General features: G+C 49.1%; 8 protein-coding genes across 8 annotated transcripts; 3 read left to right on the top strand and 5 right to left on the bottom strand.

Moving 5' to 3' along the window:
- Nucleotides 1–366: 366 nt before the first annotated feature.
- Nucleotides 367–4,276, bottom strand: AtWU_09890 (uncharacterized protein; the record flags this gene model as incomplete). The annotated part of the gene is made up of 6 exons (XM_035504996.1): nt 367–3,405; nt 3,457–3,807; nt 3,876–3,974; nt 4,036–4,087; nt 4,142–4,167; nt 4,220–4,276. 6 exons carry the CDS (start codon nt 4,274–4,276, stop codon nt 367–369), a joined length of 3,624 nt encoding a protein of 1,207 aa, XP_035360889.1.
- Nucleotides 4,277–5,445: 1,169 nt separating this feature from the next.
- On the bottom strand, nt 5,446–6,571 carry AtWU_09889 (uncharacterized protein; the record flags this gene model as incomplete). Its single annotated transcript, XM_035504995.1, has 2 exons — nt 5,446–6,284; nt 6,355–6,571. 2 exons carry the CDS (start codon nt 6,569–6,571, stop codon nt 5,446–5,448), a joined length of 1,056 nt encoding a protein of 351 aa, XP_035360888.1.
- Nucleotides 6,572–8,245: 1,674 nt separating this feature from the next.
- Nucleotides 8,246–8,959, bottom strand: AtWU_09888 (GPI anchored serine-threonine rich family protein; the record flags this gene model as incomplete). The annotated part of the gene is made up of 2 exons (XM_035504994.1): nt 8,246–8,752; nt 8,813–8,959. The coding sequence occupies 2 exons, from the start codon at nt 8,957–8,959 to the stop codon at nt 8,246–8,248; spliced, it is 654 nt and encodes a 217-aa protein (XP_035360887.1).
- Nucleotides 8,960–10,731: 1,772 nt separating this feature from the next.
- Nucleotides 10,732–11,655, top strand: AtWU_09887 (uncharacterized protein; the record flags this gene model as incomplete). The annotated part of the gene is made up of 1 exon (XM_035504993.1): nt 10,732–11,655. The coding sequence occupies one exon, from the start codon at nt 10,732–10,734 to the stop codon at nt 11,653–11,655; it is 924 nt and encodes a 307-aa protein (XP_035360886.1).
- A 291-nt stretch (nt 11,656–11,946) lies between these two features.
- On the bottom strand, nt 11,947–13,714 carry noc4 (ribosome biosynthesis protein NOC4; the record flags this gene model as incomplete). Its single annotated transcript, XM_035504992.1, has 3 exons — nt 11,947–12,982; nt 13,050–13,258; nt 13,310–13,714. 3 exons carry the CDS (start codon nt 13,712–13,714, stop codon nt 11,947–11,949), a joined length of 1,650 nt encoding a protein of 549 aa, XP_035360885.1.
- A 236-nt stretch (nt 13,715–13,950) lies between these two features.
- atp4 (F1F0 ATP synthase subunit 4) lies at nt 13,951–14,888 on the top strand (the record flags this gene model as incomplete). Its single annotated transcript, XM_035504991.1, has 4 exons — nt 13,951–13,981; nt 14,047–14,501; nt 14,582–14,804; nt 14,863–14,888. 4 exons carry the CDS (start codon nt 13,951–13,953, stop codon nt 14,886–14,888), a joined length of 735 nt encoding a protein of 244 aa, XP_035360884.1.
- A 1,039-nt stretch (nt 14,889–15,927) lies between these two features.
- Nucleotides 15,928–17,743, top strand: AtWU_09884 (tetratricopeptide repeat protein; the record flags this gene model as incomplete). Its single annotated transcript, XM_035504990.1, has 6 exons — nt 15,928–16,521; nt 16,575–16,614; nt 16,676–16,769; nt 16,880–17,186; nt 17,365–17,429; nt 17,713–17,743. The coding sequence occupies 6 exons, from the start codon at nt 15,928–15,930 to the stop codon at nt 17,741–17,743; spliced, it is 1,131 nt and encodes a 376-aa protein (XP_035360883.1).
- A 4,331-nt stretch (nt 17,744–22,074) lies between these two features.
- Nucleotides 22,075–23,359, bottom strand: AtWU_09883 (uncharacterized protein; the record flags this gene model as incomplete). Its single annotated transcript, XM_035504989.1, has 4 exons — nt 22,075–22,428; nt 22,496–22,612; nt 23,056–23,162; nt 23,338–23,359. 4 exons carry the CDS (start codon nt 23,357–23,359, stop codon nt 22,075–22,077), a joined length of 600 nt encoding a protein of 199 aa, XP_035360882.1.
- Between the last annotated feature and the right edge of the window lie 3,751 nt (nt 23,360–27,110).

Here is a 27,110-nt window from a genome sequence, read left to right as displayed (position 1 = left end):
GTGTTAGAAGGGAGGGTATTTTTTGGTTTTTGGATTCGAGTTTTGGTTGCATTCTTGGTACGTGGTACGTGCTGCATGCTCGCTGCTACTGAACATAAAATGTGTGGTGGCAATAAGGCAGAGAATTAGATGGAATGTATAGACGATTGGATACTGTGCATAACACTGATGTGGAATTGATGTTCTCGAAGATAGTTGCATGTCGGTAGGGTCTCTCGACCTAGGCAGACATTTACGTACCAAAAATCAGAAGTGCTGTAACTACAACGAAAAACAGAAATGGTAGGAATCTCAAAAGAAAAACTGGTCACATAAACTAAATTTCAATTTGATCTCATTGATACTTCCTCCGCACTGCACCCGACCTCACCAAAATTCCCGCTCTAGCCCTTCAAACGTTTCTCTCTGTGGGCAGGCGCTACCTAGGTCTTTAACGCTCTCTATGTCATCAAACTCGAGGCCCTTCGAAACAGGTACAATCTGAAGTGCACCGGAGTGGACTGATGCCTTGGTTGAGACGCTGGCCCTCTGGTTGAAGTAGCCAACACCATCTGCCCTCTCAACTACCAAGCTAGTGAGACGCAGGAGATCCCCGAGCCCCCCGGTCCCAATGGCCATGGCGACTGGACTAAGTGGCGCATCTGGGGTTATAAGAGATGCATCCCTCCCGAATAAGTCGACGCTACTCCAGTCTTCTGCACGCTCACCAACCTCAAGGTCGACATTGCTCTTCAAAAGAGATTCAATAGCTGGACTGACGAGCGAAGCCTCATACCAAAGCCTTCCCCGTCTGATCATCTCTTGAGGTGCCACCGCACGGGCGCGCACGGCTGTTCCTTCAGCGGCACTGGTGCCGACAATCAGATCCTGAGTCTCCAATACCTGCAGATATAGATCTCCGGTGATTTCATTTGAGGGAGCCACATCTGAGCGAATGAACTTATGCCGAGTCCAGCGCTTCATGTATACCTTCTCAATCGAGATTGTGTTTCCGGCTGGAAGGCGGGTGAAGATGCGCAAAAGTGGTTTGTCCGCGGGTATCCAAAGATGGTCAACCATATGTTGAGCTGCTGATGCAAATTCCGGTCCATGATCGGTGACGCAGTTGACACTGAAACTCGCATCCCATATTTGCAGTGGGATATGCAAGTTAACGCCCCCAAGCGATGAAACCGGCTTCCTCAAAGTATGACCACCCTGTTCGTCAATGACAAGAACAAGAGGTTGACCAGGTTTCGTTCGGCAATGGAACTCATAAGATACATTGTATTCGTCATACTCTTGTTCGAACAGCCGGCGTTTTCCTTGCGCCTTGGACGTCCTCAGGTCAACAAGATGGTCAATGTCCGCACCAGAGGTCGTCAATCGATTAATGAACTTCGTCGTCGGTGCGGCCAGACCTGTCCGTGGCTTGAAGATCTTCTCCCAATCGCTGAAGGTTATCACTTGCTCGCAGCATGACTTTGGGAGGGATGGTATTAAGACCAGCCCGATTTGCGCCTCCAAAGTGATTGCTCCTGGGAATGTTTCAGCTGCCTCTAGAGTGGGCTTCAAGGCCTCATACAATTTCTTGATATCTTCGTCAATATTCATGTCCTCCTGGATTTGCTGTTCTTGTTCCTGGCTCACCGATGTTGCTATTCTCTCTTTCATCGGTCCAGAGCCATGTTGGCTCCCTGAAACATCGACTGATGGCTTCTTGGCGGGTCTTGGAAGTATTCCCCAAGCATCTTCAAGGGTTTTCTGTTTCTTGGCTCTAGCCTCGGCCTTGCTAGTGACCTTGTTTTTGTTACTTGAATTAGGTGCCTTCTGAGTCATAGTACGGCGGAAGGCTCTCGTCACGACCTCATCATCGAGGTGTTTCGCTGCCCCGTGGGATCTCTCAATTTCCGTGACTTTGTCGTGAGCTAAATTCCCCTGTGCCTGGCGTAGAGTTGGTGCAGCCTTGTAAGCCTGCTCCACGATCAGTGATTCGCCTTCGTTGCTTTCATTATAGACCATGGTCAACGAAGCTAGTCTGTTTGTCTGCTCAAGCACCATCTCACTGCTGTGTGAAGTAGCTCTTGCGTTACTAAGTGGTGCCACCAAATCACCGCTGAGTGAAGCGTCTCTGGTTCTGCCGGAGGAAGTCGCCCTTTCATTGCTATGAGAGGGGGTTCTGTCGTGGCTTGGAGAAGTTTCTCTGTCATTGCTTAGAGAAGTCACTTCTTGCATGGATTCCGTGCTGCTAAGCTCTAACGGGGTCCCAGATGCCTCAAAAACTAAGCCGGCAAGGTCAAGACCATTGCCCCTACTGTGCCCGACCACTTCTTCTGGGGCCGGGGTTGGGGAGACCGCAATTCGACTACAAGACAGACTCGATGGCACTAAGGCCGGCTGATAGAAGGAAATCGTCGGTTTAACACTAGGACCGTCAGTTGTTACAGGCCCAAGAGTATCAATAAGCTCCTTCCGGTTGTTAAGCTTCTTCTCCGGCCCCAATCGGGTGTGGGGGTAGGTGCGGTGGTCGCTTTTCATAGCCTTGGGGACGCTTCTGTTGAGACCATACTTTGTGGTGTCAAAACCCTGGATAAGACGCGGCTTGTTCTCCGGCACTGTTTGATCGATTGTTGGGGCTACCTGAGCCTGTGGCGCCTGCACCTCAGCCATCGGAGCTGCTGTAACATGCTGGCCCGCAATGCCACTTTCGGTATTGTAGGTCATCTTCCACTTCTTACGACCCTTAGACACATCGCCTTGAGCCTCCGCAACTTGATCCACAGCATTCTTGAGCTTCGGCTCTGCACACTCCCGAAATGATGATGGCCGTGTCTCGTCAGAGGTGATGAGCCTGCGCTGTTTGATACCTGGTGGCCTCTTAGTCATTGGGGCAGGAGCTTTCAAAGCTGACTGCTCCGGATGAGGCACAATTCTCATATCTGCGTCGGGCATAGGAACAGGTTTTTCAGCACCAGTTCCCTCCACAACCCATCGATTCCACTGGTCCACTTGTTTTGCCTTCTCAGGCGTTAAATAAGGATGTGTAGGGATGTCGCTGGAAGCTGTAGCCGGAGCACTGGCTCTAGCAAGCTCATCAACAGTACTCAAAGCAAGATATTCGTCGCCTATTCCAATCCCTTGAAAGACGAAGTCATTCCAGAGACGGGTTCTTCCAGGCTCCTCGGTTATATGAGGTGGATTAGTGATATTTCTGGGCTCTCTGAATGCATGGATCTCCTCGTCGAAGGGTAACGGCACAGTGACGAACATCTGACCGAGTTCCCAGGTGAGGCTCATGTCTGGGTCGGTCAGAAGGCGTCGAGGAGCAGTACTGTTCAGGCTGCCGTAGCTCTGCATACGAAAATGTATGCGACCGTTATCTGGAGTAGCATTCAAATTTGCTACTACTGGGTTCAAAATCGAGCTCTGTTACAAAAGTAAGAAAATGGCAGGTACTCTCGCGAGGCGGACACTTACCAGGGGCTTCTCAATCCGAGTGAGTTTCGCCAAGGCATCCTGCACGTCTTCGACGGATTTCCCGATCACTCGGATGCCATGGCCTTCGACAACGCAAGCCTCAGTCCCAGTCAAAGCCGCTATTTGCGAGAGAAATTCACGGAACCTGTTGTCTGAAAAGCAACCCACGCCCCCAGTGGGCGATAGCCAGAACCTAGTGACAAGAGCTGCGGGGTTAGGTATCAAGTCCTGGTCAGAGCTGTCTGACAGGGCTAGAAGCCCGCCTTCTTCGTTCTTGTCCGAGTCGGAAGCCACGATGTCTTCGTCGACAGGCATAAGGGCAGAGACGTCAAGTTGATTGATCCGAGGCATCTAAAATTTCTGCCCGTTAGCGAGATGTTCTGTTGGGAGTGGGAGAACAAGAAAGCCCCGAGACGTACGTCTAGCAAATCCTTATTCTCCTGACCATCGATGAAGTTTGATACAACTCTTGCAATTTGAGACGTGCTGCCCTCCAGATTACCATTGACCTCAAGAACCTAGGCAAGCGACTTTGTTAGCATGATGAATCGAGTATCACTGGGTGGGATATCAACACACGTTATCATGTTTATGATAATGATATTCACTGTCAGACTGGTCTTTGAGTTTCCTACAACAGTCAGCCTCAATCACAGAAGAAGTGTGTGTTTGCTAGGCTCTTTACTTGATCTGATCTGTAACCTCCTCAACCTGTTATGGTGTCAATGCGGACCACGATGTAACAACACTAGCTTTTGCTTACCCCAATATCTTCAAACGCCCACATCGACGCCAGCGTGAGCCGCTGCGTTCCCGACATTATGTTAATTGAAGATGTGAAAGATCGTGCAATTGAACTCTAAGATGGGTGTGGTAGGAAAAACAGAACGAGATTGATGGTGATAACCGATGAAAGACGAACCAGTCAAGGCATGAACAAGATTACGAAGAAAAGAGGAAAGACGAAAGGAGGAAGTGGGAAAGAAAACAAGAAGGAAGTGGTGCTTGGGGGGGGGGGAAGATGGCGGGGCAAGGGTGGTCAGTTAATTCCCATGGCAATGAAACACCGGGGAAAGAGCCAGGGTGAATGGCCAGTGATCAATAATAACACGGGGCGAACTTCAAGGGAATCAACACGGACACTTGCACAAACACAGAGCGGGTGGATGCAGCTGGAATTCCCTGCGAGTGGACGCCACTGGAACAGTCACGGTGTGTCATTGAAGTTAACAGAAGTACGGTCTGGGCAAGAGAAGGCAAAGCCCGCGTTCTGTAGACAATGAAAGCAACTGCATCAAGACACAGTGAAGTCCCTGATCCAGAAAGAATACAAATACTCCGAGAAAGGATGAGATGGTGGGGGAGGTGTGATGTTAGCAGCACAGGAAGAGGCCGTCCCAAGCCTTTCAAAGGAGTGTACCGTCACAGAGGAAGTTTTTGCATTACTATAAGATTGCATTGTTGACATGCAAAGGATAAAAAGTATATCTACACGGATTCTGCCGTTCTGGTCATCCGAACACTCTAAACACAGGGTGACACGCAAGGACATGATGGTCTATTCTTCCGGGGTATCGAGCAATCCCAAACTCCAGATCTCTTCCAGAGATACTGTGGAGTGTGAATATGAGAGGAAAGAGAAACATTGAAGGGAAAGAGAAAGAGAAGTAAAGAGAGGTGGACAAGAAGAGGGGAAGGAAAAGCAAAAGAGTGAGAGAAAAGAGAAGAAAAAAAAGAAATTACAAGAAGATTAAAAAGGGCCCACGGCCTGAAGGTTTTCGTCTTCGCTGACCAGGCGCAGACTTGGCCAGTAACCTCCGTGCTGAAGGCATAAGAGCGCCGATGAAAGGGACGAAGATTGAGTCGAATGTGCCAGATCAATGTACCCGCCATTGAATCGAAGCTGCGTAGGTAGTCCAAAGCGTATTCTGCCCAGTAGCAGCTTTCCCAGGTACGTTCCTTTGGATCGTCATTGGAGAGGGGTATCATTTATTCGGCATCCTTGATTTGGTGCTTGACTTGAATGGCCCATTTCATCTGCCCCTGGGTTTCTTGCAGCGCAGCAAGGGCCGCATTGATTTTGGCCTCACCCTCACGTCCGCTTTCAATCAGGGATCTCAATTCTTCGTCCTGGGTGCGTTTGTAGGCTTCGTATTCGGCGAAGAGGGCCTCGAACTTCTGCCTGCTGCTCTCAAGCTCACGATCCTTCTCGGCCATCAGTTCGTCCAGGCGCTCTACATGAGTGTCTTTTTCGTCACTTCGTTTCTTCAAAGCGACAAAATCATCCCGGAGCACCTTGAGCTTCTTCAGATGTTCCGCCCGTTCCCGTTGTCCGGTCTTCGCCAGCACATCATACTGAGTTCGAGAATGATGAGAGATTTCTTGAAGCTCGGCGCATTTCCGATGAAAATCGTCTCGAGCTTTATCCATCAATTGAGTTGTCTTCCGAGCTTCTCCCTCAGCATGAGATCTCCGGTCTTTCTCGCCTTGAATTTCCAGCCGAAGCTCTTCGATTTTCTTATCCTTCCGTGAAATGGAGTGCAGATTGGTCTCATTCGCTTGTTCGAGATTGCGGAGTCGTTCGGTCATATTCTGGACCTGGATCTTGAACGCATCATTCATTCGCTGGGTTTCCTCGGCCCTCGAGCGATAGACGCTACAATCGCGGGTCAAACGCGCAACCTCCTCCTGTAGATTGTGTATCACCCGTCCCGACTTTCCCGTCGCTGCGTGGCCGACGGCGGATGACCATTCGGTTGCCGGAACATCGCCAGATATGGAATTGTGGATGCCGTTCGTGCCGTTCGGTGAGGGGACAACTACCGTTTCTACGCACGTGCACACGAATTAGCTGGGGTCGAGGGCATGGGAAAGGGGGAGGGGGGCGGAGATGCTTACCTGTGGATGACTCTTCCGCAGCGGATGCCTTCTGACGCTCCGGGGTACCAATTTCAAAGAGGCCGTTGTACTGATGCATGTTCAATTCCGTTTCCACATGTGGTAAGCTCACACGAGGCGCTCGTTGGGGATCTGACGTAGGTAGCACAAGCATGTCCGAGTCAGCATTTTTTGTTCCTGCCTTAGGGGACTTCTTGACCCGACCGAATCGGGCCATTCCGAGCAAAGCGGATAGGGTTGGAATGTTGGCTAAAAGGCAGAATAACCGCAAAGGGCAATGCGACAATGAAGGGAACGGAGTAGGTATCCAAGCAGCAACCTACTCCCTTGGGAGGGGAGGAAGGAAGACCACGTAGGATGCCACTCCGTAGCCGGAGTTGGGGCCGCAGCAAGGAGCAAGCAAAGCAACTTAAATCGACGAATCGAACACCGCCAATGACAATAACTGAATTGTACAAAAGCAAAGCAAGGGCGAGATACTAGTAGATCTAGTAGTAAAAGGTGCGCCCGCAAACTTTCTGACCCCGGAATTGACAAACGAGCACGTCGCGGGGAAGATTGGGAACTTAAGTGGCAGATGATGATAGGGATGCATGGAAAGGCACAAAATGACGAGGAAGAAGGGGAAGAAAAAGCGCAGCACATACCACGAAGTGGATCAATGCTTGTTTGCAGATCTGCAGCACGAATATTATTATTATTGTGATGAGGATTAGAATGGTGCTTATTCATCGCCGAGACATCAGAAAAAAAAAATCCGAGATTGCGGTGGAAGAAGTTGAACTCGATGGATGCAGAAGCAAAGGCGGCAAAGTGCTGAAACAAGTAGACAATGACAGGGCCTGGGTCACTCTCAACGCACCTAAATGTACTATTTTACCCGCTGATCCGCGTCGACAGCAGCACGAACCATAAACTCGCGCAACTGGGTGAATATCGTAGGGTTCACAGGAGACGAGAGGCTGAGTGATATATATAGTATCAACTAGTATATGGACAGTGATAAGGGAGGGGCAGTAGTATGGTAATCGAGAGTTTGCAAGGGAATGACCGGTGGTGACTCTGTCAGTTGGCAGTAGAAATAAATATTTTCTGGGAAGATGAGAGAGATCCCCGCACTTAATAAAGATTGCAGTCGGAACTGCTGGGCAGCAAAAAAGAAAAGAAGGGCACTAATAGGGATCGAGATGTCTGATGATGTGAGGTGTCTGCCTGGCAGCAAAAGAACAATAATAATAATTAATGAATAAGATGAATTAAGAATAGTAGCGCCCGACCTGGGACTGCCGCCGCTAACCACGGCCGCTAGAAGTAAACCTGTCCTTCGGATCCAATCCCCTCTGCTCGCCTCCCCCCATCGATCTTCCTACTTGAAACAATCCAGCCTCACTGTCAATTATGACTTGTAGGAACAGTCCGATTGATGATGCAAACAATTTCACCCAACTCCAGACCTGTAATCAGTTCAACGATTGGCTAGTGGACATTCTACATGACATAATAAACTCGTTGTCTGCTATTGGCTACACTAACTAGAAGTTGGCTATCGAAAACCCTTTTTGAAGGGAAAACCCCCCATCACTCGTAATATCCAACCGAACCTATTCCCGCCTTCAAAATATCGTCTCACGCCTGACCGTTCAATAACCCATAATCGTGAAATCTCATTATATACAAAGGAAATCTGACCAAAGGAGCGACTCACACCAAGGAAAAGAAAAGGTAAGGATGGTACGGGTTGGAAACAGAAAAGAACCATATGAATAGAAAGTTTTGTCGTGATGACCGAGGCCAGCATAACTGGCAATTCCCGAACCTCATAACTGAAATAGACGATTAGATCCCAATGCTCATGCTACCTACTGAGGACTTCAGTCCTCCCACGTCAGATTCAGCAGACGAGATAGAAACCCATAGCCACGATGCCAAGGACCAGATCAAGAGAGACCATCTGGAAAGGTGCGCCACCATTCTGCATTGCCGCCGCCATGGCACTCTTGCTGGAAACATTGGAGTTACTGTCGTGGTTGGCATCCAATGTGAAATTCGTTGTCGCATTGTTGCCAGGCAAAACACTGTTCACTTCATCCCGGGGAGCAGTGTCGGTGGGAGTAGGAGTTGGTGTAGTCTGTGTCTGGGATGCTGCTGTCGTCTCCTGTGTGGAGGTAGTTGAGCTTGCAGCCGAAGTTGCAGCGGTTCTTTCCGAGTCATTGTTTAATGTCACTAGCCCCGAATAGTTTACCTGCCCATCCTGGTCGATTTGAAAGGCATAATCTGAGCCTGGTTCCAGAGAGTTGTCAGGTGTCCAAGTGTAAGAGCCTCCCTTTGCATCCTTTGTCAAGACTTGGACAGTGTCGAGGTCTGCGGCTGCTCCTTTACGCAGGGTGATCGTAACGGGCTAGTAATGTCATCAGCAAAGTGCACCAGAAATACCCAAGGAATGAAGAAGGGACCGTACAGCATCAGAGTCAGTGTCCCAGTTCAAGGTTGTAGGGGCGCCGGCATCAATAGTAGTCGGCCAATACGTGAAAGCCAAGGCTGCTTGGGCAATCTGGACTTGAGCCAGACACGCCGCAACAGCAACAACTGCCTCTGTAAAGCGCATGGTTGTCGCACTACCAATGTTTGTAGGTCAGGTATCAGAGAACGAGATGCAATTACTCTCGCAAGCAGCACTGGTTGATGCAAGCCGCTGTCAATGATGACTCCCCTAGTACTGGTTCACTTCTTCCTGCAAAGATCTCCGCAAGATCTCAATGAGTTGACACACCTTGGGATTCCCTAGTAAGTACAGTCACGATATACTATACTCACCCTTTTCCGTGTAGAGCTACCGTCCAGAACGTCCAGAAATCGGTGTGGCTCGTACAGAACAGAGATCTCCAGAGGTGTGGGTGGCATCAGGGCTGGACGATGGACTTTTATTTCCCTCCTTTACCCGTGCTTTGTTTACCTTCGAGTATGCTAGCATACCAGGAGAAAGGCGCGACAAACATGCCGGCATCGAGCACTAGCATTCCGGCTACGCTGCCCATGACTGGCACAGGCTCATGTGCAGGAATGTAGCCGAAGTACCGAGTCGAGGCTCTACATTCCCCTCCGCGCCTTTCACAAGGGGTGGGACTGTGACAGCCAAACGGCCTATCTTAGCTGGATCTCTCCGAGTTGACTTGAATACGATCGCGAGATGAAGCAGATATCGATACATTATCTCAGCAACACCTGCCCCCATCCGCTTCAAGGGCGACAGAACGATTACTTTGAGCCGTATTAGAACTTAGTAAAGTGTCTCGCCACATGTTGAAGTCATCGGAACATTCAAGTATGTGTCCTTCATTCAGATCGTTTCAATATCTCTAGGCTCATGAATTCAGATTCTTTTTGCAAGAGCGAAGGGCGGTTATGTCACGGCTCTACATACTTGTGCATCCCCAACCCGAGGCCGTAATTCCCCAGAAAGTTGCACCATATCGAGTAGTCTATTCTGCCATCCACAGGGGAGGAAATTAGCTTCGCGTGGTGGGTGGACTTCAAATCTGCAAGGGGTAGATCCCGAGGAACGCGAAGAACTGTATCGGGCATGGGCTGATGGTACATCATCATGAATTCTTCTTCAATCTGTGTCAATCGGAGTGCAGCATGTGCCGATAGCTCGGTCGGTCTCGGTTTCGCACTTGAATCAATGGTTCTACGATAAATCGTTGCACCGAGAGCTTATCAGGGATCCTCTGGAAAATGCCCGATCCCGTAGAAAAGAGGACAGAGACGGGTTCCTGAAGTGAACCAGGGTTCAGAGTTTCCAAAAATATCAAAGACCGAACAATCGTCTGGTTTTCCACGAGAATCGCAACGGTGACACTCGATCCTGATTGTTCGGTTACCGAAAGCGGAAACCAGTTGAGCTTCGTCTGTATCCACATCGATAAACTACGACCTAAACGGTCTGTGAAGATACACTTCCCGATAAGCGATACGTGAAAAGGCACTATCCGGATGCATCCTGTTCTATTCTCTGCTGAAGTTACAGTTGCTTCCACTTTGAACGCCGAGTGGATAGGCTCGTTCCTTCCCTGCGGATAATGGATCCATCCAGCGAACAAGAAAAGCAAGTTAAGACCCCCAGGAGGAAGGACTTTGACTTGACTTGTTCCCTCATTCATTTATGTTCGTTTCTCCGGCCATAAAACTGTAATATTGTTGCCGTCCTATTCCTAGCAAATGACATAGACTGTCCAGTCGCTCGTTAACACCACACTCGTTTCTTAAAAAGTTTCCCTTCTCTCGTTTTCAGTTACTCGAGTCTCTTGAAAACTGCAATTTGAAAACCATTTCCTTTCTAACCTGGTATCTTTTTTAATGCTGCACTTTCTGCTTGGAATGTTGCAAGCGACCTTGCCCGTCTCTCTCAAGCGCAGTGCGTCCTCTTCGCTAGTGTGTGAAGCTGAGCCAGCACAGTCGACCACAAGAACAACAGACCCCAGCATCTCGCAACGGTTCTATCGATCAGTAGAATGTGAAAGCCGACATGAGACAGCCGAGTTCCCCGACCAAACGCTAGAACAGTCACCCGCAGTCCCGCATCAAGAGTCGCTCGAGCATACACGAGAAACTGCTTTGCATACGCTAGCGCTTTGTCGCAATGTCATTGCTAGTCTCGAAATAACACGACTCAGCAAATCTCGAACTGGGCTACACTACTGGCTGGGCTTCTGGGACCGAATCTATGGCCGACAGTTCTCTCGTTTACTCTCCTCTCGAGTGACCAATACATTAGCCAGGATCGATGCGCTATTTCGCGCAGTCTCCGGAGACCTTCATGAGCTCACACGACGAATGCAACATGCTGTCACCTATGCTACATCGGAGAAAGAAATCCTGCGTCTCCTTGAGCGAATGGAAGACGAAGTCAGTGTACGTCGAAAGCGGAGACGGAAGAAGGCACAGATTATCATGAACAAACTGCGTGCCAGCATCGAAGCAGTCCCTATCAAAGTTACCGATGAGCTTTTCGATGACTTGAAGCGCGGCGTGTTCGCCTTGGATGTGTTTTGTGATTACCACCCTGGGGACCCCGAGGCAGAAGAGCATGAACGGCAGGCATTGCAACCGATGAATATGGTGACTGTATCACCGTATCTGCAACCATGGCACGAATCGGCAGCGTCTGGAGCGTATATGCCTCTATCAGCATACACGGAGATCCACCCGGACTGGACGGAGTATGCGGGGGACTGGATGCATAGGGTGGATTATCGCAGTCGGCAACCTCCTCCGAATAATCCTGCGGCGCACCATAGGTAGATCGAGTCTGAATCTGGGTGCGGAATGAAGATAACGGTCCTGGATAGATTTGATCATCTCCTATAGTGGCCGCTCACGGTCAGGTTGACCCATGACACTATTATTGTTCTTATAGATTAGACCGCAAACTATTGTGATTCATGCTTTGATGGCAGATAGATAAACTTGAAACTTTTAATAACTTTTTGATTGAACCCATCCGTGTCCTGCCAAATCTAATTATGTACGCTAAAAAATGTCAAGTCTAAGAAAAAGGCACAGCCGTAGAAATAAACAATATATACTTGCCCATCAAGCAAAATCCCACAATCCTCGGACATAGCTTCCAGGACCGGAATCCTGGCCACCATCCTCCTCCAACAACCGATCGGTAAAGATCCGCCTGGGTATTTGATATTCCACCACCGGCGTCCGCTTGAACGGCTTGTCCTCAGTGCCCAACTCTCCCTGCAACATACCCTGGTAAGTGTAATCCAGGAAATCCTCCAGATTATAGAACTGTTTCGTGAACTGCTCAGAAATGATATTCGCAATAGCAGCCACATTAGGATGATAATGAGACTGAAGAGTCTCAATCTCCCATAAACTGCTCTCGATGGCGTTTGTGCGGGTCGGATCGGGCTCAGTAGGATCGAAAGGATCGTCCATACCCTCTGCTTCTATCTGAGCCTTGAGCCCCTCGTCGCGGATGTTGCGGTGCATCATGAAGGCGCAGGTAGGGTGTTCTTTGAGGAGGTTGTACATGAAGGGGACGATGGCCACGATGGCAGTGGGGGGCGCGTTGAGAGAGAGGCGAGAAAGACGCTTGAGGAAGCTTGCGATCAGGGCGGCGGGCAAGTGGGTAGAGGCGAGGAAGGTGTTCATGAGGCGGAAGAAGCGGGAGCGGTGCTTGGAGTGGAGGAGGTCGGCGTCGAGGAGCGAGTAGAGCTTTTGGTAGAATTGGGGGTAATCGAGGTTCTTTTCTTGGATGAGGTAGAAGAGACCCGAGAGGGCGAGGAGAGAGGTGGCTCCTCCGACGTTGTAGGAGTCTGTTAAGAAGTCCATGAGGAGTTCGGGGCGGTTGAACCACGGCTCGATGTTGTGGACCATGATGCGCAGGAGGGTTTTACGCTGCGATTGGGAGAGGTTGTTGCGCAGGATGGCGAGCCAGGCGTCTTGGGCTCGTTTCTTGTGCGAGTTCACGGAGAGGACCTTTTTGTTCTGCTTGCTGGATTCCGTGTAGAAGCTCTCGAATTGGTGCTCCGGGCCGGGGACGGAATCGCATGCTGAGAGGATGGAGATTAGGACGTCGAGGATCTCGGATGGTTGTTCGGTGTCTGCGTATTCGCTGCTTTGTGTGTCAGTGGATGTGGATTGGTGGGGGTGTTAATTTATGGTTGTGCAAATGGACGTACGCGAGTTGCATGAATGTGTAGTACCGCACGTCTTCGAATTCCTTTGCCTTCTCGATGAATTCGGAGAGCACCGCTTGTCCATTCTGGGCTTCAACAACCGCCTCGAAAACTCCCTTGAACAAACCCGATGTCCATTCCTGAGTGTTGTCGCCGGGGAGGTGGGTAGCACGTTCGTTGATGAGGCAGAGGCACAAGGTCAAGGCGCTGATCTGCTGGGGGTTAGTACCGTATGAGTTTGGCCAGTTGGGGTAGATACGGACCTGAGAAGAGGAGTCGCATTCGCGAATGATGGACAGCAAGAGCTTCTGGTACTCCCGGCAGCGTTCCTTCAACCAAGCTACAATGATTTTCTCATTCTCTGCGGCGCGGCTGGTCTCCGTCAAGTTTCCACCAGCGATCAATCGGCTGAAAACCCGGCAAAGGGCCACGGCAACAGCCATGTTCGGTTTCGACGAGCCATCGACATTGAGCATGGAAATCAGGGTCGCAATGTTGTTGTAGTATTTTCGCGACTCGGAAATTTGGTCTTCCAGCTGCTGGATATCGGCAATCGCATTGGGGCTCTCGATCTCAGCGACTGCGCGACGCTTGGAGGAGGGAACGGCGCTCGACTTGACATTTTTCCTCTTCTTAGAGGTGACGGCTGCAGTTGTAGGGGCAGGCATGGTCGATAGAACTGCAGATATCGCGCAAAATCGGGGAGACTTGACCGACAGGCAGCACAGCAGTTCCGACATCAACCATGAATTTTTGGAGATCCCTCGGTTAGCGGTTTTTCCGCCCACTGGCGCTAAGCCCGAGCGGGTTAGAGTCTTCCGCACCGTCCCAACCGCCATCCCGACCTCAGTCTCCTCATTTCCGTTCATCCATCACATCCTGTCAAGGTCTGAACACTGCTACAATGGCTTCGCGTTTGGCTAAGAGCGCCCTTGGTATGCCGAACTAGACTCTTTTCGGCTTGCTTTATCAACTGGCTATGATTGTTAACGCCCCCTAGGTGCTGCCCGGCTCCGGCCGACCCTTCCCACGCGCAACGTCGCTCCCATCACTGCCACCTTGACCGCGTCTCGCTCGGCCTCCAACGTTCCCACCGAGGACCCCAAGAAGAAGGCTCAGTCCATCATCGATGCTCTCCCCGGCAACTCCCTGGTCTCCAAGACCGCCGTCCTCTCTGCCGCTGCCGGTATCTCCATCGCTGCCATCAGCAACGAGCTCTATGTTATGAACGAGGAAACCGTTGCTGCTTTCTGTCTTCTCAGCGTCTTCACTGCCGTTGCCAAGTACGGTGGCCCTGCTTACCGTGAGTGGGCTGAGGGTCAGGTTCAGAAGCACAAGGACATCCTGAACGCTGCCCGTGCCGACCACACCAACGCCGTTAAGCAGCGTATGGAGAACGTTCAGGAGCTCTCCAGCGTTGTTGAGCTCACCAAGCAGCTGTTCGCTGTTTCCAAGGTACATTCAGATCCTTTCCACACTCATCCGATCGAAATATCGTCGGGTTAGCGGATACAGGAAGCTAACGGTACGTAAAGGAAACCGCTCAGCTTGAGGCCCAGGCCTACGAGCTTGAGCAGCGCACTGCTCTTGCTGCCGAGGCCAAGCAGGTTCTCGACTCCTGGGTTCGCTACGAGGGCCAGGTTAAGCAGCGCCAGCAGCGTGAGCTTGCCGAGAGCGTCATCGGCAAGATCCAGAAGGAGCTTGAGAACCCCAAGGTTCTCCAGCAGATCCTTCAGCAGAGCGTTGCCGATGTTGAGCGTAAGTGGACCACATGTGTGCCGCATGATTTCTGATACGATGCTTACAACTATTTTAGGTATCATGTCCTCCAAGGCCCAGTAAATGGACTAGCATGAATAGCCCCGCCGTCAGCCTATGTACAAATTAAAGATCTTTCCTGTTGTCGTTAGACATACCAATACCAAATGTGGTCAGTTTAAGAGACGTGTAGCCGAGTATCTAGACCTAAATCTCTCGGTCTATATCCAGTATGGATCTGGATGGTTGAATTTGTACATTCTCCCGTCATTGTGCCGTGGAGAAATATGTTTCGCACCAAACTGTAATACCACGTAGTTGAACACTTCTAGCATCCAATATATGCTATTACTTAGTACTCCATACTAGGCTTGTATTACATTCCTCTGCTATTCGGCAGTTGACTCGATCATGTGGTGGCTTCAGGGTGACTGTTTTGGGATTATGCTATTTGTTTGATATGATGCATCAACAAGCCAACACTGCGGTGGAGTAGCTGGGCTGTGCCCTGCAGGGCTGACGAAAGCCCTCTGCTGACGACAGTCTTCAATATCTTTATCAATATCTTAATCAATAATTCCGTCTTCTTTCTTCTAATGGGACATGAAACCCCTACGAAGCAACTGCGGTTGTGGTTGTTGTTGGAGAGGGAACAATGAGGGACGCTCTTTCAGTTGCCGGGAATTCATCAATCAGGACATTAACCAGGGGTTTCGTGTGGAGCATCCACAACTACCAGCGCTATCAATTCACAACGCTCGTCCAACAGCGTCAAACCAATCAGCCAGGCGCAGTTGCTCGAGTCTTTATGTGTGACATGACAAGATGAAGAAATTGCCGCCGCGGAGGCCAAGACACCAGCCAAACCGTGGTTTGGCTGTGATTTGAGGAACGATAAAAATAACCATGACAGGCAATCCATCATCAAACAAAGTTCACAGCCTCGACTCAGCGCCTGTGCCCTGCCACCATCCTTGTATACGGCTGAAGAGTCTGTTATATCAAGCCCTGATTCCCTTTCACTAGCTGTCTTCTCCGATTCCTTTCCTCATCATCTTCTCCCCATCTTCTTTCCGGTTGTGGCGCTGAGTATCCACCCTCCGCGATAAGCCGCCGCGCAACGATGCCGCTCCGCGAGATACTTCACAAGAAGGACGCCCTCAACAACACGGCCGACAACTATGCGTCCGGTGCCGTTCCCACGACCTCCGGGAGAAATGTGCCTCAGATTACCTTTATTCGAACCGACACAACCTCCCAAGAAGTGATCCGTCCGCCTGTCTTCGACGGAGATGCCGATCACCCCGACGATCGATATCTAGAACCCGTTCCTCCTTCTCCTTCGCATCGCAAATCGTTGAATCCGTTCCGTCGCTCGCGTGCTCCCTCAGAGTCCTCGGGTACAATTTCACCAACGCGCCCGCGCGGAGAAAGACGGCTGACGCACCTGCTGCACTTGGATCGCTCGGGGTCGCGGAATTCCAGCTCGTCATCAGTCAACGTCCCATCCGACCTTCCGCAGATAAATTGTGATAGAGGCGACGAGCAAGAAAGGGAGGCACAATGGGAGAAGAGGGCCACGATGCTGGCACAGCGCAGCCCGCAAGCAGGAGCTTCGTGCCTGTCGCCTACTTCGCCGACAGGCTTCGGGCTGGATGGCGCCCCATCGAGGTCGCGGAGTTCTAGTCGGAGCCGGATAAACGATCCAGAAGGGGATGTAAGTGGTCAGGTTGCAGTGTTCTCAATGCATGGCATCTAATGGTGGCATAGGTCAATGTACAAGAGGCGATCCGACTTCATGAAGCTGGAGGTATGGGCATAACTTGGAGTTTGGCTGTCCGCTTGCTCAGTCACTTACACCTGGCGTACAGAACTCGAACGGTCGACAAAGATGTTTGAGCACCTGGCGGACCCTAACGGTGCCAACAATGCACTCAGTCAAGTGCTCTATGGGCTAGCGCTCCGGTAAGTAGCAACCGTACCTTTGTTGAGCTCCATTTACGCCCGACTCTTATCGTTGTCTGCATATTCGACGAACACTATTGCTACATGATACTGATTTGGGCTTGATATAGACATGGTTGGGGCTGCTCGCCAGATCCTGATAGAGCCGTCATGTATCTCTCGGCCGCAGCGTCCAACTCGGCATCGATAGAGTCTCAGGCGCTCCAGGCCGGCATCAAGAAGGGCGGATCTGCTAAGGGAGAGCTAGTGTTGGCTATTTTCGAGCTGGGAAACTGCTTCCGTAATGGCTGGGGCGTCAAGAAAGACCCAGTCGCAGCGCGACAATACTTCGAAACGGCAGCCAACCTGGGCGATACCGACGCGATGAACGAGGTTGCTTGGTGCTACCTAGAAGGGTTTGGCGGGAAAAAGGACAAGGTTAGTGCTGCTTGCGTAATGGTTCATTCGTGATGATTATCGCAACATGATCTGCCCGTGTCCTGAGGGTCTCGCAGCTCGGGCATCAATGCCTGAAGCCCGCATCACTCTTTGGATCCATCGGTGCTATCTGATCATCTGTATGAGCAGTTGACTGACTCGCAACGCCATGTTTTAGTTCACGGCCGCCAAATACTACCGATTGGCCGAAGAGAAAGGCAACAAATTAGTGGGAAATTCCTGGTACGTTAAAATGTCCCTTTTCAGCGTCGTATTTTCATTGTTTGATGCCCATTTCTGGGTCCTCCACGGGGACAGTGTGACGAGCATTGCCTCAGACCCCAGCGCTCTGCACCCGGCTCTCCTCACTTGCAGGTGTTGTTGCGGGATGCATTGATAGGCGCTCGGAGTTTCCGCTTCCCTGCGCCATGCAAACCAGCGTCACGCTCTCCGCCAACCACAGCCCCATTTCCCCCCATCAGCGGGTTTCTGGAGTTTAGGCTGACATGATCTTGTTCAACGACAGGATATGGAAGGACAAGTACAACCCGCACTGAACCGCTAGGGCTGTGTACCTGCTGTTTCTAGTTACTACGACCTTTCATCCGTACCGTCCCATCAGATGACGATGGCGTTTTGGACCGAGCTGAAGCAAGGCTAGAATGCTTCCACTTTGTTAGCCGGCTTCTTGCGGCCCAGACGTCCTTCTCCTTCCCACTTCGTATCCCGGCTCTGGGACACAGACCTCCTTACCTACTACCTTTTACCGATTAATTTTCTTCCATTCTTCGCTACCATCACCATGAAGGGAACGGCAATGATGATGACCCAAGCATCCAGCCTCATCTTTTTTCCTTACTGACACCCAATCTCAGAGCGTACTTTTGCTTACTTCCCTTCCCCCGGATGTTCATACTACTTCCTTTCTTGGACTTTTCTTCTAATGTTACATACATGCATACATACCCACTCTGCCTGTGCCACACCCACCGAAGCAGAGCAAATAATCGCTATCATTATACCATTACCCACCCCCATTTCCTCTTTTGTCTTCTCCCAGGACCCACGAAGTACCTTGCATTGAGTAACGTGTATGTGCATGGCATAACATCGCTTCGCATCATGTTGTTTGCGTTCGTGGGCTTGCATAGTCCCAGTAACATACTTTGCTCTAGTCCCACCCGTCACGTTGCATATGTAACCACAAGGTAGACCACTACTAGGGTAGGTAAGTAGGTAGGAATGTACGTAGTACTATTTACTGCCCGAACAAAATGCATTAATTAACCAATACATTATAGATGCATGATGACCTGAGGTAGTACATATAACCAACCCAAATAAGCAGAGTAAATAAGAAAATAGTAATCAAGATAGTTGTGCATACCACCAGATACCATACCCATTCCCATGTTATCATCAATGAATGACTACTAATTATGCACATAGCATAACCACCATCCCGATAAGTACACAACCCCCCGGAACATAATGGTAGACAGTAGACAGAATTCAAACTCCGACGTGCGAGGCGGAGTCTATTCCCACAAGAAAATGTGCTGCGATTGTAGTTGTAGTACATAGTTGCAGACAGTCCAACCATCTATCCAGAGTCGCCTTTCCATAGACAGTATCTCCAAGTTTCACGCTTGAACTATATATTGGGTGATTCTCTGTGCGATGCGATGTGGTGACTTGTGTGTGATTATAGCTGGTTCAATGATTTTTAGCTCGACTGCTGTCGAGTTGAGGTTCGTGTCGAGTGTCGTCCAGGGTGTACCATTTGGTAGCTCTTTTTCTCTCTCTTCGAAGCTTTGCAGAGTCGATTCAGGGAAGAAGATTTGGGATGTTTCCTGTTCAATGAGAAATAAAGGCCTATCTCGGATAAGGAGAGTAGGGATAGAATGAACAGGACAGGACAGCCATGTGCAGAATTGTAGCTGGCCAATTGGCTCCCTGTAACTTTGTTGAGAGTTAGATGCAGTGTGTTGTGGGAAATGTCTCAATGTGTTCTTGGAAGTTTGGGAGAACAATTCAAGAAAGGAGGCTGGAGATGTCCTTCCTTCAGGGGAATAATTACTCTTGGGAAAGAGATTGAACGTGACACGATGTGTTGTTTGACGTTATAGCTGGCCACTTGACTCCGCGCAGCTGTTGTCGAGGTTGATGTAGAGTGGTTTCGCTTAGCGTCGTACTGATGCTTTCTTGGAAGATTGAAGGTAAAAAAGCAATTTGGCGGTCTTGGAGTGTCCTGCGCCCAAGAGATAATTCTCTTCTTGGGAGAGAAATTAGATCATTGTGAGACCATGTTTTGTATAAAAGTATAGCTGGCCAATTGCTGTCGCTCAGCCGTTGTCGAGGTTGATGTGGAGTGTCTTGTACGAGTCACAGCTATGTTGTTCTGGAAAGTCTCCAGAGCTGACTGAAGGAATTATGTAACTTGACGGATCTAGTGGATATTGTTTCCCCTGTCGGTTGGATCAGGTTGGAACTGTTATTGGAGTCCCATGTTTCTTGCGTTGTGCTGGAGTAGCACTGTCGGAAAATGTAGGATGGTATGCGAAGGTTATCTCCCCATCAGAATAGTCTTCTGGGGGTGTGCTGGCACAAGGAAGCAGAGTGCAGGAAGCGTTGAAGTTGGCTCTTCTTTCTGTTTGTCGGATGAGCTCTAACTAATTGCGTCTCTTTCACTGTGTCATAATCATACTGTGGGGAGTTTGTATAGTATGCGAAAATGACCTTTCCGTCTGACCTGGTTTCTGGTTTGTGTGATGACACAATGTGGGAGGATGCTCGAACCTTTGGATGATTAAAATCTCTGTCGGTTGCGTGAGCTTGAATAGTCATGTCTCTTTCGTTGTGCCCCAGTAGTACAGTTGGAAGTGTAGTATTAAATGGGAAGATGTTCTTCTCACCAGAAGAGTCTTGCCGGTGAGTTCACGCATGGTAGGAAGGTACTTGACTGCTTGGACAGACGACTTTTCTGTCGGTTGGGTAGTTAGTCGGATCTTCCTCATCGACGTGCTGAAGTGGTAGAGATATTATTGACAGCACATGGGGCAATGCTGAACTCTGGGTCATAAGTGTCATCTTCGTTTCTGCATATCGCAAGTATGAAGAAAGCAAATGCCAAGTAATAGAAAGCATTTTCAATACTGCAAGGGAAGAAATGCGCGTTTTTCGCATCTTTGAGCTTCTTTTATGTCCGTGCTATCTTTTTCTCCTTGCTCACTGGCAATGAAATCTTGTATGCGCTCTGACTATCAGCAGGCAGCACTGCATCATCTGACATTATCAGGATAGCTTCTCAAGATCCGGTGTGTCTAAGATAGTCTGTCGTTGTACCATGCTTCCCAGTCACTGGAGGAGTTTAGTTCTTCTCTCAGGTGAGGCGAAGTTGTCATTGAGCAGTTTCGCGTTGGAGGAAGGTAGAGGGATCTCCTTTGCTGAATCCTCTTATATAGATGGACCCCATGACATCATACCGAACAGACACGCGTATAAACATTCAGTTTCCCAGAGAGTATTATTGCCGTGTTCATACCATACCTGCAATTCTTCATCCACTTCTTCATAAAGTATATACGAGATCTTCCACATAAGCAAGATGTGACATGGTTGAGTAGAACCCTTGATTATTGTAAGGAGTGCAAACGATAGCCATCCGTGTCGATCTTAAGTTCCCAAGTATTAACTTCGTCGGAATAGTCTGACACAACTAGTATGGCGCGCAATCCTCCATTCTCCTCGACCGGGGGAGTCAAAGCAAATGTTGCTATTATCGCGTCGTTTCAACCCAGTCATGGCCGTCAGATTCTTCCAACCACCAAACAGGCAGTCGACGCATTTGTTTCAGGTGTCATCAAGACGAGAGTAGCATCGCATGGAGCAATAACCCGTACCTTGGCTTAATACCTTTCCCTCGGTGGGCCAGTGATAATTTAAAGAGTGATCAAGGTGCTGCTCGACGTGGAACCTTCTATGGGAAAAAACCCGGTTCTTGAGAGGAAGATTTGGCTGGTATTTATATAGGCTAACAGGCGCAAGCCTTCTAGCTCCGCCGGCGCTATATCGGAGAAAGATGCAACTTATCACTTGCCTCCGAAAATGACTTTTTGCCGGATCTGACTCGTAGCCGTGATTGTACAGCGCCCAGACAGCACTGGCTGATGGGTTTCGCCGCATTCATCACGCATCTGGAGCATCAAATGCAGGAAAGAACCAGTGACCTTTGCCAGATGCAGACAGGCTGTGGAAGAACTGATTTTAAGTCGATAAGTTCCAGGGAAGATGTTCCGTAGACATACCCTTTGTCTGCTTCGTCTAAGCCATTACTTCAACACACCCGGCATTCGGAAAATGATACTCGGGAACAGGAAGATACGAGGTTGGACTTAGCGATGTGAACTAAACTGGAGACTTTAAGCTTCGCGTATCAAGCAGACGAAGGCCACTTCGGCTGGTAAATTCCATTGGCGATGAGGTGCGAAGGGAATACGACGAGCCACGTCCAAGGGCATCGATGCCGGTGCACATGAGAATCGTGCACCAACCTTCATCATGGGCAATATCTCCTTCGGATACAGAAGAAGATTTCCTTCTCATCCGGCCATTCTGCGTTCTTTTGCATTGACACGGACGGGTTGATCTCAACAGCTAGGGACATGCTCTCTCGTAATAGTCGTATCTAAAAGGTATAAATGTGACCTAGTAACACTGCGGAAAATATAAAGGGAATGTCAAAGCGGTAAGCTGGAATGAAGCGTTCATAGATGGTCTGTACCTTGGCCATATATATCATCTTCGGTTGCTTGGTGTGTTACTCATGCGTCCATATCTCAAAGTGATGTGTTCTGCTGGTCGTGAGTCGAATTTTGCATAATGGGAATTAGTCCTCCAAGATATGCACAGGGCGCGATAAGCAGCCATTCAAGGGAGATTGCTGTGACATTGCCCTCTGAAGCCCCTCAATTGAGTTGATGTTGTAAGTATCCAAAAATGCTTCATATGAGTGGTGAAAGATGAGCTGATGTCCCAGAAGCCTTTGAAGTATGCAGGCTAGTCCCTTAGATATATCAGGTACGTCGTTGCGCTTGTTTGCTGTGTTCAACGCGTCGAAGCTCTCGGCAGCACTGATCGAGATCACGTCATTGGCTTGTTTTCGTGGATCTCGTTCAAGGCGAAGGTTTTGATGACAGGATGGAGTGATGCCCATATTCATCCAAATTGCTAGAGCACGAAGCTGAATTGTTGTTCACAATGAGTGAACCACAGGCCTTGGCCACAGGGAACAAATGGTACTTTCATACCGCCAGACACTGCTCAAGCAGTTGCCAGAGAAAGCGAGTGAGTAAGTGGATGTTAGGCACTTCGTCATCCTGTACCAATACTGACTCTTCCCTCTTCTGCGTCACGGACCAATTAGTCTGTTGGTGGAGTGATCACAGAGACAATCACCCAGTATACTCGTCACGCAAGCGAGACATTTCGCAGTGTCGAAGCTTGAAGAACACCGCCTTATATATATGGTAGGTAAAGCGTTTTTCTGCAAGTTTCGCTTCATCATCAGTAGACATTTTTGACGACTCTAGACGCGTGCAACTCGTCTTGTTGGAATTGATCGTAAACAAGGACGACAAGACCGTGTAAGAAAGTGATCGGGTAGCTCATGAATGGTTCTTGAAAGACCCAAGTGTATTCGATTTGATTGCTCCTTTCGATATTGCCTTGACCGACAAGCCGATCCTTGAAGCCTCTGACAAAGGACAGATTGTGGCATGGCTCGGTAAAAGTGACGCCGGCTTTATATAGCAGATGGTAAAGCACATTCCAGACACAGTGTGTTGACCGTGCACAGGGTATTGCCTACCACTGTGGTTATAATCGACGAGGACTTGTATTCTTCGTCAATCTGGGATTGAAGCCATCGATCATTGCTCTTGCTTTGGAGTGACTTGGCAACGATAACCGGCAGGGCTATTTGGTGTAGCACGTTTTGGCGTGCGCTTAGTGATACATCGATACATTGCATGATTCGATGAAGCTTCCATTGTATGGCTTCTTCAATCACTATCAGTATGATTCTCGGGTATGGAGCAGTTCCCGGAAACGTTGCTTCTTGGCCGGGGTGGAATGCGGTTGATACCCACACCCAGGCTGGTGGTGTTTGTCATTTTGTCGAAAGACAAATATGTATATCGTATATAATGACTTTGAGTCGAAGTATGGCTGTCCAATCTCCGTATGAGATTCATCTGTTCGCGATCGGCAGGAGGCCCGAAAAAGTCGGAAGTATCTCGTAAAGCAGCGATTGAAGACACTCAGTATTCGGAAATCTGTTTGGGCTGTGGCATATTTGTCAACAAATCATAAGCGTATGTAGACTAGTAATTAGAAATAGACTTACTGCAGTGTTGCCCCAGAATCCAAAGCAGAATGAAACCAAGTGGGCTTCTTCGAGGAAAGTATTTCTCTATCACATATCTTTGGGAGATCGACATCGCTGGTCACTCCGCAGATGAATGGGCCTCAAGAGGCGCCCTTCCCGAAATGTGGGATTGCGGTGACTAGGTATCCCAAAGACACAGTGCAGACGTGTTCATAGTGGGTTCCTTTTCTTTGCAGGAGGCACGAAGCCTGAGCCGGTGATTTTGTAAAGAATGACGCCCCGGCACGCACCAAAGACTCAGGGGACGTATCCCCTCTCTCATTCGTCTTGTAGAACAACACTACCGCATGTGATAGGGGCTTAGTACACTTTGTCATGCCCGATGGTATCGCACGCAAGAATTCGGATACGATATTCGTCACCGAACTTGAAGTAAGTTAGGTTTTGGTTGTGTGTGAAGCTGATTGAACATGACGGAACCAAGAAGAGATGGGGAGAACCACTTGTCGAGCCCCATCCAAATAATGGATGTAACTGGTTTGCTTTGACCGAGTTGAAAGCGAGTTTCTGCTGTAGGTTGCAGAGAATGACGATGTGCTGTTCCTTGGATATTTCCTGGAAAGCGACGACACTTCCAAGACAACATCTCCTCCCTCGTTTCTCGTAGCTCCGAGGAGATACATTAACCTTCCATCCCCTGGTGAATCACACTTGATAACAGATTCTTGTTTGTATCAGGAGCGAAAGCCGCAGACACAAATTCATCATCGTAATAAGCCCATCCGCCGAGTTCGTGAAGAGAGGTTGTTAGGAAAAGGAGGATGAGGGCATGCTGTAGGTTTCACCGCGGTATGAGCGAAGGGAAATATGGTGTCAACGTTAGCCTTGGGTGCCGCAAGGTAGAGATTGGGGTGAGTGGAAGATGGAGAAGTCTTTGGGAGGAGTCTTTGCGAGGGTAGGCCTCCGTATAGCTTCTGAATAGGATTTAGGTGCGCAATCCCAGAGAAGAATTACATGGCACAGAACATGACACGCTTGCTCTGGGGTATATAGGCAAGCAGGATTCAAAACTGACAGGCCACATCGCCCACACATTCGGTTTCTGGTAGTATACCCTGCCTATAAAGGAGGGAGATTCAGACGAGTTCGGTCTTTAGTCGAGTCAATGCTTCCATGGATGTACCCATGACGGAGATCTGTTGCGGTCTAGTATCTCTGCGATTTGAGGAGTATGAGCGGATTATGTTCCATCGGGCAGTGGTCGCGAATATCGTCACCTGAAAGTAGAAACGGTCAGTTGAATGGTCAAGCGTCTGTTAACGAGGACACAAGACTTACTCTGCTGGAGATTTCCACTCAAGATCGTATATAACTGCTTGCCTATGACGTATAAGGGACCGTGAAAGTCGGGACCATTGTTGCCCGATCCCAGGCCAATATATGTGACTCAACTTATAATCTGAGTAGTCAAGGTCTCAAAACCCCCTCACGATGAGATGAAAAGTAAGGGGAGACTAAATTGGCTCTGTCACAGAGTTCTTAAACGCCAGAATAGCCGGAATTGATGATTTCATCTTCAGCTTTGCGGGTTCGCGACTTGAATGAAAACGGTTATGATTCGGTGGTTTTCTAATTCATTAGATGCCTGGCTGATACTTGCAGGGTAATAGGCAATCAGAATGCAGTAATACTGTAGTAAGAGATGCTGGAAGTCTTAGGTCCGGTATGATGGCTCCGTTTTCTCTTGGAGCTCGCATGGGTATGACAGAAAGTCGGTAGGAAGATTGAACAAGGGTCCTCGATAGTAGTGATTCGAGCATATCCACATCAATGTGTTACTGCTTGCGAGAGAAATTAAGCAAGTGCAGTGACCGTGCTTGTGCTTCCAAGGAAGGTATGTCTCACAAGCTACAAGAAAGTGGAACCTTGGTCTAGGTCAAAAGCCAACTTGACCTGGACATGTCGGCACACCAGTTCTAGGTTGCTCAAAACCAAAGGGACATGTTTTGAGTAAGGAAGGTCGTCATCAAGTAAAGCATGCGAGACACATGCGATTCCGTAATTTGTTATATTGTTTGTTTTATGATTCAGTCGCTTCGTACTTGGTCGGTTTGTTGGCAATAGCGCAAGTTCTTTCAGCGGTCACCGTATATGGAGGAGGAATCGACCTAGACCCGGGTTTATAGAAATGTGTAGCAGGGCTCATCGTAAAAACGCTGTCGTCACTGAAATGGTTGCTGATCCTACATACAGCTCACCAGACAGTGTGATCCCACTGTAGTGAGTGCTCTGTTAGAAAGTGATCTGATGTCTGTAGATGCTCCCTTTGTTCACTCACAAGACATACAGACTCTGCAGAGCCCAGCTTCGAGCGATATGATGTTGGCTTTGCAGCAATGCTGCGACGCCAGATTCCATTTTGCTGGGAAGCAGACGATTTGCTGGGAAAGATGCATGGTTGTGATTAGCTGGCACCGGTTGTTCCCGAGCTTATCACCTTAGACTTATGTGAATTGATCCGACATGTTGTAGATCGTGCCAAGATATGTTTCAGCACCTCTGAAGAACGTCTTCTTCGCAGACACTGCGTCCGGACGATACTTAAAAGCCAAGTATCGGCTGCTCCTTTAGACATGTCTAGGAGCTAGCGGGATAAAGTAGAGGAAGATGACGCGCAGAGCTTCTTCTAAATGATGCTGCGCTCAGCAACGCTCTGCCTAGGTCTCAGTACATTGTCAGTATGGGAATGGTAGCGAGAGTCAGGTGTACGCTGGAAGAGAATGACTGACTTATTTATCAATGACAGCATTCAGATATTTGGCGCTGAAGCTATATAGCATGAACAGAGTAAGCTAGCGGTCTCGGCGCGATGGTGAGACCCCGGTCAAATGACCCATCTATGCTAGTGTTGCTGCTCAACTAGTGACGATGTAGTAAAGAGCGTGTTCAAACACGTTCGGTAAAGATGTATAGAAGGTATAGCAAAGAGATATGCATAACTGATGGATCCTGGCAATTGCGACGGTTGCGACCGCTTGAAGCTTGCAGGGCCGATCCACGGAAGCCTGAGCCTTCATTATCTTCAGAACTGCGATCACCGCAACTGAATTCGCGGTTGGGAAGTTTTTGCATCTTCCAGGGATATAATGCACAGTGAGTAGTGCTTATCAACATACTTCAGGGAATGATGTGTAGATGATGCTGCAGACACCAGCGTTGTAGGGATGAATATAGACCATCCACAGTGTGGCACTATTATCCAGAGCACGAAGATAAGAGTATAATGTGCTCCTCTTGAGGTGAGAGCTTGACAGATTCTTAATGACAGGGTATAGAAGGCAAATTAAGAAAGATAAGAGATGAGAATATGGTAAGCCATGGGCGTGAGTCGCGTTGAGCAAGCCACAGACCCAGTAAAAGAAATAAAGAAAGTAGTGGCTTTGCTTAGAGAGGTGTATATAGATCAGACAATAGTATAGTATGGCTCATGGGATGAGAGCCATGCTAGGGTAGTCATGATCGAGATACCCTTTTTC

Source organism: Aspergillus tubingensis (genome assembly GCF_013340325.1).
Source record: "Aspergillus tubingensis WU-2223L DNA, scaffold_11, whole genome shotgun sequence".
Lineage (NCBI taxonomy): Eukaryota > Fungi > Ascomycota > Eurotiomycetes > Eurotiales > Aspergillaceae > Aspergillus > Aspergillus tubingensis.
This window is presented reverse-complemented; position numbering and strand designations above follow the sequence as displayed.